Source organism: Nelumbo nucifera, chromosome 4 (genome assembly GCF_055504915.1).
Source record: "Nelumbo nucifera cultivar China Antique chromosome 4, China Antique-T2T, whole genome shotgun sequence".
NCBI classification, from domain to species: Eukaryota; Viridiplantae; Streptophyta; class Magnoliopsida; order Proteales; family Nelumbonaceae; genus Nelumbo; species Nelumbo nucifera.
In genome coordinates, this window is record NC_142652.1 from 4375457 (window position 1) to 4387487 (window position 12031).

The 12031-nt window shown below is 34.8% G+C and overlaps 1 protein-coding gene across 2 annotated transcripts; it reads right to left on the minus strand.

Annotated features, from left to right (window-relative positions):
- Positions 1–7070: 7070 nt before the first annotated feature.
- On the minus strand, positions 7071–9712 carry FP3 (farnesylated protein 3). Of its 2 annotated transcripts, none has more exons than XM_088903635.1 (5): positions 9290–9712; positions 8886–9165; positions 8557–8762; positions 8310–8391; positions 7071–7784 (listed from the first exon to the last, which is right to left on the minus strand). In XM_088903635.1, the coding sequence occupies exons 1-5, from the start codon at positions 9296–9298 to the stop codon at positions 7387–7389; spliced, it is 975 nt and encodes a 324-aa protein (XP_088759761.1). In that variant the 5' UTR covers positions 9299–9712; the 3' UTR covers positions 7071–7386. The 2 variants fall into 2 exon arrangements, with proteins under 2 accessions (XP_088759761.1, XP_010249081.1); XM_010250779.3 differs by having other exon boundaries at positions 8310–8397.
- Positions 9713–12031: the final 2319 nt, after the last annotated feature.

Genomic DNA, 12031 nt, shown 5'->3' on the forward strand with positions numbered 1-12031 from the left:
AGATTTTTCGTACTTGTTATTGTGAGATATTCCCAATACACGGTTTAGATGTAGCGTGAGGCGCAAATGGTATCTCTCGATACCTAGCCTCCTCTAACGAACCCCCATCGACGTCTCAAAGTACTATGTGCTTAAAATCCTCGTAGAATTCTAATTTTGATCATGGTAAAATTTATGGACAATTGGTGGACGGACATCCCTCTCCCTTGTGTTCCAAAAACATCACTCAACTCCTTAGTCTTCTTCTACCGAAACAAAAACTCTCGAATCATTTTTCTGTTCTTTTTTTTTTTGACAACCGCAATAGATGGCGATTCGATTTATGTTCTTGCCATGTTTTATGAAATCCCATTGCCACCAGGGTTAGGGGTTAGGTGTATTGGGGGTTGTTCCATTTTTTGTTCAACCTCTCAAGATTGTTGGGATCAAGTAGTGGAGTTCAACAGAGTTTGCAATTTTATTTTTGGGAGAATGATAGTTCAGCCCAACATCAGAATTCATAGGCCTAAAGTACAGTTGGGGTAGATGCCAATTCATGGGGGGGCATTGGTGCACAGGGTGGGGATAATTGACATTTTGGAATGTTGTAGATCTACAGTGGAAATCAGAATTGTGCATTGGGTCTGTCCATACTTTTCCGTTTATTTTTATTGATCTGTCTTGCTATATTTGTTTTCTTATATTTTCATCAGAATTTTTTATAATGTTTGAATTTGAGGTTTTGAATGATCAAATTAAGCTTGACGGCCACATCGTATAGTGTTTTATTCGATTGGTGCTTAAAGAGAAGCGGGATCTGCTCCTCACAAATGGGCGCCTCACAGGCACATCCACCGTGCATTGGGAACATCTCTTGTGAGTAATAACTTATAAGTACGGGAGATGTTCCCAATGCATGGTAGGATGTGCGTGTGAGGCGCCATGTGTGAGGAGCAGATCCGGTCTCGCTTGAAGAAACTTGTGCTATGATTGAGAAAAAAGGGACCCACTATTCTTAAAAGTGTCAAACCTAACTAGTTTTTGGACCTGGACCCACTTTTCACTCTTTTGATTGAAGATGAGTTTTTCTTTTTTTTTTTCATGAATTTGCCTATGAAGTAAATTGCCATGTATCACATACTGCTTTTGTAAGCTAAGAGCCAAATAATTCAATCTCTTCTTCACAAACTTTTCACACATCCCTATCCACTGGACAATACTGTCTTACATTAGGCCATGACGTGGCATGTTTCTACTTTAAAAAAAATACAATGAATGATTACTAAAAATACAATAAATATAAAGTTTAGTATATATAAACATTAGATTAAGATTGTAAAATTATTTTTAATAAATATGAATTTTCTAAAGGTTATTTTCCATAATTATTAATTGATATAACTTAAATAATATTTTTATTATTAGTACATTAATAATTGCAATTATTATTATATATTTTAATATCTATTAAAACCTTTTCTTGAAAGTTATTACCTATTTTTATCATTAGAAAGCTTCAATACCTCTAAGTTATTAAATCTATTTTTAATTATTTCAATAATATTTAGAAAAATTTAAATTAATTATATTTTATATTATTATTATCAAATATTACTAAATAAATTATGATTATTTTTGTTCTTTTGATAAAATTTTTAAGGCTATTCCATAATTTCTTTATTTAATCTATTTTATTTGTTTTTAAATAATATTTAAAATATGATTTAGTTATTAAATTTTTAATATATAAATATTTAAAATATTATTCATCTATTTAAAATTTATCAGTATTTATTTATTTCAATATTAATTATTTATTGAATTTCATAATCAATAAGATTATAAGTTATATTGTTATTATATAATTTTTTTATTAATTTTGTAAAATATAAAATTATTATTAATTCAACTATTATGAAATCTATTATAACGACTTTCTAATTTTAATAAAGTTTTTAAGTTTAGTACATACCTTCGTTATTTTAACTTTTTAAAATTTAGTTATTTAGTTATTATAATTATTTAAAATTTAGTTACATAATTTAGTTATTTTAAGTATTTAAAACTTACTTATTTAAAATTTGCTACATAATTTCATTATTTCAAGTTTATTTATTTTAAATTTATTACATAATATTAAATATTTTGCTATATAATATTCTTAATTTAATTACTAAAATTTTTAAACAATATTTTGCTAATTTTGAATTTTTAATATTTAAATAATTTGTAAAATTATAATTTATATTGTTTACACACAATTTCATTATGAATTTCATAAAAGTGTAAAATTATTAATAATATGAATATTATTAAACCTATGATATTTTTGTGTTTTTAATAAATATTTTAAAGTTATTACATAATTTGGTTATAATATTTAAATAATTCTTAAATATTTTAATTGAAACTTTCTTTTGATTGATATAGATGAAGTGGGGGACCGGATAAATAGGAATTGGAGATAATTTTGGAGAGAAACTCTACTAAATTAAAGATAATTTAGGAGATAAATAGGAATTATAAATAAATTACGAGAAAGTGAGGGATAGTGGTGCCACTTTGTCTAGATTAGATTAGATTAGATTTTGGTAGAGAGAGATTTTAGGAAGGGATATCCAAAGAGATAAACCTAGAGGAAAGAGGGGTGGGCCAGGCATGATGAGGTGTCATTATGAGAGAGGGAGAAGGAAGTGATGAGGTGGTTTCCTGAGGGAGCAAGGAAGGCTAAAATGAGAGGGGCTGAGAGTTCTCCGTTGGGATAATGAGGAAAGCTTAGGCCATGAATGGCAACATTCTACTTTAGGGCATATACTACAGTTACAAAAGAGAAATTTTAAAAGACTTTGGAGCAAAGTATTAAGCAGTAGCCAAGAAACATGTTAATTCTTTCAATCAATGGATCACGGTTTGGTTGGAATTGTGCTTAAAAGATTGAGACAGGAAAGATGAACGGCTTTCTTTTTCATTTCTATTGTTATTGAATATTTGGAAGGCTAGGAATGGTAAAGTTTTTGAAAATACAGATCCTCAACCTAGAGTCACTCTATTTGTATCATACAAGATGTGGAGAGAGAGAGTGTGTGATGATTTCCCAAGCAGAGGTCAGTGTCCGTCCTTTTGGAGAGCAAGAGTAGCAAGGAACCTTAAATTGAATGTGGATGGGAACTTTTAGTGTCCAAGGAATTCAGGTTTTGGAGGAACAGTTCTAAGGAATGCTAAAGGAACGGTAATAGCAGCAGTTTTTGGTAAATCAATGGCCTCATTTCCCATCCAAGCCGAAGCAATGGCAATCCTCAACAGTCTAGAGATTTGGAGTATGTATAAGGAAGAAGATATATTAGTGGAATCCGATTGCAAATTCTGGTACAGGCTTTGGAGACGGGAAACTTTGATTTAGCTTTTGATGCAAACTTTTTATGCATGGATATCAACTTACTGACTGAAGGCTTTTCGATTTCGTTTAATTATGTAAATAGAAAGTGTAATACTGTTGCTCATCTATTGGCTAGAAAAGGTCTAAAGGAGTATGGTGTGTTTGTACAGGACCTGCCAGGGTGGGTCCAACATTTGGCCACCCCAGACGTAAATAGACCTTAACTTGTGATGTTTTGTCTCCTGATACTAGTTTAATATATTTTGTCTTCCTAGTTTTTACCAAAAAAAAGAAACATGTTGAGAAAATAAGTGCAACTCACATGCAGATATTAAAATCAGTATTTAGAAAATTGGACTAGACTGGCTAATTTGATTGTTTACAGTTTGACTCGGGCCCTCACTAGTTTGGTTATACCCCCAAACCGGAGTGGATAAAAAAAAATGATCAAAACCAACAAGCCTAGCTAGTAAAATAGCTCCCAATTTTATAAAATCAGATTTTATTTGAAATTCTTTATCACATAAATGCAAACTTATGATCGGATGTCCAATCATATTGATCTCTTTTTTCTTATTTTGGTAACTTTTCAACATCTACATCTTCACAAAGTGTCTCACTATTTTTGCCAAAGAAATCCCCCTTTTGGCCTCAAATCTTTTTTGAAACTAAAGTAAAAAGTATATGTTATAAAAAGAATATAATTATATGTTTTGAATATATGCATATAGTTAATATTATTATGTATATATTATTGGGCATTACATTACATTATAATATATTATAATAGAATACAACTGTATGTTTTGAATATATAGGATTAAGAATGAAGTCATGAATAAAAGGCCAAGGGTATCTCAAATAGGCGATAAAACGAGAGAATCAATTAAAATGATTTTATTATAATAAAAAGAAAAATCACTAATAAATTCAATTAAAAGAAATAATTTATTACAAGTGAAAGAGGCTATAAGAAATAAGGGTATATCAAAAAGGATATGGATAAGTAGTAAAAAGTGACTTAAGCACTACTAATTCAAATAATTGTAACTGGTTTAATATATCGGATTTTTTATTTTTTTTTAAAACACACTTACAAGATACAAATGCTTAAGCGATAAAAATTACTTAGTGTATTGCCTAATCCATATTGTCGTTATTAATATCATTAACCTAAGGAAAACAGAAAACTCATGTCATTAGCTTCTTTTGTGGGATCTTATGTTCGGCGGCGTTTTTACTTTCAAAAGAGACATCCCAGTGGCAGTGGATCGAACAACCAACCCGGATGTCAGACGAAAAAGATTTTACCCGCGGGTTGTCAAAACTCAAAAGATGTGAAAAAAGAGAAATGGCAGTAACTTTAGCCAAGATCGGCGGCTTTTACAGCCTTGCATCGGGAATATCACCGCATTTGCTTCATTTCGAAATCGGATTCGAACAATGAGCCCATTCGAACACTTTACCCTCTCTCTCATAAAATAAAATAAAAATTCTCGTATCTTGTACTTTTTCCACTATATTATTTTGGTCTTCGAAATTAAATTTTTAAAACGTAATAATCCATTAATTGTTAATCAATCATTAAATGACATTTAAAAAAGATATAAATGCCTTTTAAATGCTATTTTATTTTTTTATCAAACATTTAAATATTCACAAAAAATTAATAATCTTAAAATTTTTTTTTCATTCAAGAAAGTTGAGATCACATTTGAATGGGCATTGTAGTGATCCCATTTTCTTGAATAGAAAGATAAGAATTTGAGATAATTAAAATTTTTATCAATATTTAAATTATTAATAAAAGAAATTAGATAATACTTAAAGAACATTTGTGTCTTTTCCAAATATCACTTAACACGGTTTAACAGCAGATACTCGGATTGTCATATTTTAAGAATTTGACCAAAATGACAATAGACTCAGAGTACAGGATATTAATTAAAAAATTTCCACTGTTCCACGGGTTTTGCACTTAGTTGATGCGGTTTCACTTTAACCTAAGCTTTCTAACCGAGCCCCTAGGTGGTGAATCTGGGAAATGAGATACGAGTATAGAACCGTTTATTTTTATTTGGAGAGATTTGTAAAAGCCAAGGCGGTATGAGGGCCGTTTTCGAGATTCCCACAAGGGATATTTACTTTACTTTTGAGATTAAAAACAGCAAGCTAGACATGGGACATCGAGATTTAGAGGCCCTATGACACTTGACACTAGTCGATAGGTTTTCAAATTTCAATTGACTGAACAAAAAAAAAAAGAAAATACCGAGAGAAGTTTAAGAAAACACCCGAATGCTGCATGTAGATCAAAATACCTCGACCCCCCCGCACCAGATTGCCCCCCACAACGTTCTGTATTAATCACCGATGTTCCTAATATACGATAGGAGGTATTGTGAGACGTGGGGGCAGGGCTGATTTGCTCTCCCTATATACACGTAATGCGAATTATTTATACGAGGGAAAAAGACGGATTTAACTCATAATAAATGGATTCTCACCTCACTTCTCTTGCTTGTCATCTTTTTTTTTTTTTTTTTTTTTCTTTTCTTTTATCTATTTAATAAGATAAGAAGAAGCTAACTGGAGTAAGAAGAACAGAGGAGGGGAAAAAGATGTTGACACAGTTAAGTAGATGGTGTCATCTTTTCTGAAAATGTATTCCGCCCTCCCCTCTCCCCCCTCCCTATGAAAAATCTATTGTTTATTAAAAAGACGATTTCCATAATTCCAAGAAAACAAGTGCCAAGTAGTGCGACGTTTTTTTGGCTGTTTGTGTTTCTCCCTAGTCCCTTGTGAAACTGAAACCCCTTCTCTCTCTCCTTTTCCTCACTACTGACTACTGACTACTCCACTCAGAGCCTTTTTCCTTGTCAAATTAAGGCGGGCATCATAAAAAGTAAACCGGAGAAAAGCTTCCAATCCTGCATATCACATCCCGATCCTCCCAAGCGTCAAAGTGACCATAATACTCACCACTCACCACTCACTACTAGGCCGTAGCAGAGGGTCATGTCATCATCATGCCCTCCCTCGTCAACACATCTTTAATTTGTGCTCATTCTCCAACACAAACCACACATTTACTCATCACTCACTCTCCTCATTCTTCCTCGGGGTATTTTTCGAAATTTACACCACATTCATTCTGAAACACAGAAAAGAAAAAGCCTTTTGCTCGTGGATTCCATTACAAAATGACCCCTATCAAAGAAACTAATAAAAGGGAAAATAAACTATTAGTGGACTATGAGAGAATTCTGACCGTGAATTCATAGGGGAGCTACCAGTAAACTATTAAGGCCTGTCATTCAAAATTCTGCATTGGGTTGCAGTATAAAATGACAATATCTAAGGGGCACATAGAATGGGACTGTAGAATAGAGTGTGGAGTTAGAGGCCTAGACAGCCAGGCTCTCTCTCTCTCTCTCCCCCCCCCCCCCTTGTCGGTTCGATCTTCGATAAGGCCCTAAACGTCTAGACCACCCAACCTTGAGAACTTAACCATATAACTTTTTATCAGAGTAACGAGGTACCAATTCCTTCCACCACTACTTTTATTAATACGATATATGGTAAAGGAGTAAACTCAGGTCTCTTTTTACACTGTACAAGACGGTCCACTAACTTATTCGCACAAGTCGGTTCCACTTTGCACGCTCATTCAATCGGCGCCCAAACTGTAGAGTTCATATCAAGTACCGAAAAGGAGAATGAACCTGTGTTCCATATTTTTTCTGTATTTATATAAAAATATAACAGTCAACAATTGAAGGAGAGAGAGAACAAGAAGAAGAAAGAAAAACTACACACTTGCGACTTCACAAAATTGAAAATTCTACAGATATTGCCCCGTAGATCTTTTTATGCAAAGAAAAGAGAAAAGAAACGCCAAACGGAATCTGCAATGTACAATATTGCGAAATTAAAACGACGAATAGTAAATAATGTGGGAAAAAGGGTAATACTTCTTCACTGGTCCCTGTACCATTTCTATCCATGGTGACTTTCTCAAGCTCAAATTTTTACATAATCGAACAGGCGTTGGGATTTTCGTCGCTGAAGATCTGAGGAGGGTATACGTATTTGGGATGGTGGGCGTAGTAGTAGTAAAATTCGTTCTTCTTTACCTCCACTTTCGTCTCCTCTTCCGTCCCCGGTTTCGCTTCTTCACCTTCTTTCTTCTCCTTCTCCCCATCTCCCGTTCCTCCGCCTCCTCCCCCCCCTCCTTTCTCTTTCTCTCTACCTTCCTCTTTCTTTTCTTCGTTCTCTTCCTTGCTCTCCTTCTTCTCCGGTTCTTGCTTCAAGATCACTGCGTGTTTCCCTGTTCTCTTGTACACGTACTCAACCAGCTTTTGGGGATCGAATACGCCTTTCACCGTCACTTGTGAGCTCTTCAGATCTGGTTCCGCATCTTGCACTCCTGAAATTAAGACACCCGTACTTGTGAAAATTTTGTTCCTTTTTGCAGGAAAGTTTTGGCCTTTCAAACAAAATTTACTGCAATGACCACGGACAATAAATTCTACATTTATTTATTAGGATTCCGAGGACCCACTGAATATATTTTCCCTTTCAAGCACAGTGATGAAAAAAGTGGATTCACAGTAGTTTTATTATTATTATTATTATTATTATTATTATTATTATTATTATTATTATTATTATTATTATTTTGAAATTGCAGAGAATTTGAGTTCATAAACTATAACAAAGGCTTGAAAGGTGTTGATCATTCAGAAGAATTACTTTATAAAAAAAGAGTTGAAATCTGAAGAAATTAGCTGCGACCTTTTAAAGAAACGGAGTATTTTACAATGACGGAGAAAAATAATTAAACAGGTAAAAACCGTTGGATGCTTGGATCTCATTGCAATCGTACAGAAATTCGAAAGAAAACTAAAAAACACAGGGAACTACGAACAGACGAACTTGAACAGTAGCCTACCCTTCATTCTTTGAATACGTTTCCTGATTTCCTGCGCGCAAGCTTCGCAATGCATGTGGGCTTTTAACACTACTATAATAACCTGCGGCTGCAAAAAAAGGGAATAAAAACTCAAAACAACTTAGAAATGACATTGAAACAAAAGTGACAAGTGAAATATACGGAGAAAGAAAAAAGAGATGTTTTAGATCAGAGACAGAGAGATCCGAAAATGCTGTTCCGAGTCTGTTTTTCCCGATGTACGGACCTCTTCTTTCTTCTCCGGTTCAGGGTTCTCTTTGTTCTCGTCGGTCTTCTTCGTCTCTTCGGCCGGGGGTTTCGGGATGGGAGTCAGGAGTTCCACCTGCCTATGACTTTTCCGTTGAACTCTTTCCAAGACCTTCAACGGATCTGCCGTTTTCCCCTTCACAACCACCTTATGAGTCTTGCAATCGGTCTGAACGCCTTCGACACCTAACCAACATAACACAGCGGAACATTGAATGACGTCTGACGCAGGAAGGAGGGAAAAGGAAATTATAAAAATCAAAAAGGAAACAAAGGAAATGAAAGGAATTGATCCGACGAAAGCTGAACCTTCAAATCCTCTCAAGCATCTCTTAACCTTCTTGGCACATCCCTCGCAATGCATGTAGACCCGAAGAACGATCTCTTCTGGGGGAGGGGGTTCCTTGGCTTCCTTGGCATCCGATTCCTTTGAGTCCTTGGATTCCTCAGATTTCTTCTCCCCCTCTTTTTCATCAGCTGGTTTCTCGGGCTTGGCTTCCTCTTTCTTTTCATTCTTCTCTACATCCGGTTGTTTTCCATCTTCTCCCTTGCTTTCTTCTGCTTTCTTTTCCTCTGGTTTCTTCTCTTCCTGAAAGACGATGAAGTTAAGAAAACTCCATTATGAGAACAAAACCGGAAACAAGAAGAAACAAAATATAAAAGGGAATCGATAAAACTAGGAAGAGAGTGGGGAAGAAAGAGGGGTTTAAAACCTCGCCCATTAATTTACTGAATATTTTTAAATTTCTCGGTTTGGTTGCTTTCGTGATTGCAGTGGCGCAGAGAGAGAATAGAGAAAGACTGAAGACACAACAAACGCAGAGCAAGAGATATTGAAAAGAGCTGGAGACTGGAGTTGGGTGGGCGTAGCAGGATAAGCTATAAAGGAGTGCGTGCTTGGTGCTTCAGAAATCAGCGGTTCTCAATCTCATGTGGGACATATGTATTGACATAGGTACATGAATCATAAGGTATAGCCGTAGAAGCCAGCATATATATGAATCCCCTGCTCGTAATTCGTAATAGTGTAATGATGTAGCATTGTGTAGGATGGCACGTGCGAAACGTAGAAAGGCGGTGATACAGTACCACGTACCAACAACAACAGTTGTGAGAGTTTTCGGGTGGGCGTGGGCACGGCCGCATGGGTTGATTTTGATAGTTTTATTTTGGATAAATTTTTTAAAAACTATTTGTTAAGTTTGTTAAATTGATAAATCCTACCTCTGTTATTTTTTTTGACTTCATGGACTACACAACAACAACAACAGGGGTAGTCCATCCCCTCTCCCTTAACCCCTCCGACCCCCTCTCTACACGGACGAATCAGAGAATCTATCAACTGAGCCACCATCAGTTCAGTTGGCCTACTTCTGCTATTATAATTGATTAAATCTTCTTTACCTAATATATATTTATACAAATATATAAATATGTGTTCAACATATATATATATATATATATAACTGGATTAGATTCAGGCCGAATTCGAGGTCGAGCTATCTAAGGATTAAGCTTGAACATGATCCGAAAAATAAAAAAATCTAATTTCTTAAGCCTAAATCCAATCCATATAAAATTCCGGCACCCGTAACTTTCAGCCGCGTCCACTACTTGTATGTTATGATTTACTGGATCCGTATATAAGAAATAATTCCAATTTCATAGAGGCTACTGAGGAAGGTGGATGTCTTGATGGGAAGGGTTGTGTGGGAGTGTCAGTTGTAACGTCTGCATCAAAGTTTGGAAGCACAGAGAATGCGAGCCGCTAAGCATGGGTTCTAATTAAGGAAGGCAGTTAGTGATATAGATTTGGGTAGTACCATTGAAATTTTATGTGCAGCTGCCTTTATTTCAGATCTATTCACTTGCACTGCCACTCACTCCAAAGTCTCCAATCTCTTTTTACCCTTTTACTTTACTAATTATTATTATTAATATATGTAATTCTAGCCTTCTAGGTTGTTAATAGATTCCTTAGAGTGAGGGGGAGAGGATAATTCATAAGCGGTCCAAAAACATTGCCAAACTTTCGTTCGGTCCGACACTATTTCATCCATATGTGCTGTGAGACATATATATATATGAAGAAGAGTAAGGCTTTTATGGACGGCAGCCCCTTGCAACTTTGCATTTAGAATATCTCCTATCAAATAAATCATAGTTGAAATATGAAAACTGCGGACTCTAAAGGGAAAGGGTTTATCCAATGAGTTTACATCTGCCCCTCACAGTTGAGGATGAACTGTGAAATCATCTCCTATATTTATTATTGGGAGATGTTTCAAATACGTGGTTGTGGTTGAGATGTACTGTGAGATGTTTTTGGGGCGCAATCTGTGGGGCCAAATTTGGATTCTTACCGAATCAAGTTTTTCAATGGATTTCCAGAAGACAGCCGATATTGAAAATATCTCTGATATATAGAAAGCTGCAGCCACGAAATTACCACCCTTGGATTTCAATAAACGAGTGAGGAGATCTGAACTGGTGTCTTCAACCTGATTCATCATCTTTAATTTCCTCATCCGCTAACAAAAGAGAGGGAAAAGAAGTAGATCGTTTGGTGTTTCGAGGATATCTGAGTGATAGATAAATCGGATTGCTCGCATTCAACATCCGCTAACAAACACAGATGACAGATCTCGGAGGGATAAGCGAAAGTAATTGTGATTAGATGGAATTTTGTCCTTCTGGTACCTGCGACCTTACATAGCTAGCTAGAGTTGATACCTTTTTTTTTTTTTTTGAGAAACAAAAATGCATTAATTCCGATTTGTATCATAATGAGCATTATTACAAGTACAAGTTTTGCACCCCCATAATATAATAATCCCAAATTAAAAGAAACAACAATTAATTTCAAATCATCAACAAATGTGAAGTATTATCTAATTCCCAGAATCAAGTTTATATTATTCATTTAAAATCTTATTACAATTAATGACCACGTCTTGATATTCATATTCATACATATATAGCAGCAATATGAGGACACAAACAACTGGTGCAGAAGAACTGAAGACGTGGTCGAAACACCAGGCTAAGAAACAAAACAAAAAAATGCCACTTAAGAAGAAAAAGTGGATAATTAGATCTGTATAAAATTGGGTTCACGAAGGTGTGGTGTTTGGAAAAATCAAAAGTATGTATCAAGTTGAAACAATTTGAATCAGCAGTACTGTACCGAATATGTGATTGGTGACTTCCCCCTACAAATCTACACATACAAATAAGGAGTAAAAGCAAAGAAACTTGGTTTCCATATTCGTGCACATGGACATGACATTGAGGGATCGATGTGGAATAATAATATAATGAACCGAGAAGAGAACTACTAGTAACAGAAAAAAAAAAATGTCCATCTATCAGAAACTCTAATTAAATCTATCATGCCAAGAGCGATGAATTTTTTATGATTGACAAATTTATAAAGAATTAGTAAGTGTTTACGC

Excerpts from the sequence above, each read along its gene's own strand:
- FP3 (XM_010250779.3), bottom strand. Across the intron at positions 8,763-8,885 it reads ATGCTTGAGAGGATTTGAAG|GTGTCGAAGGCGTTCAGACC; the intron begins GTTCAGCTTTCG and ends TATGTTGGTTAG. Across the intron at positions 8,398-8,556 it reads AACCGGAGAAGAAAGAAGAG|CCGCAGGTTATTATAGTAGT; the intron begins GTCCGTACATCG and ends CTTTTTTTGCAG.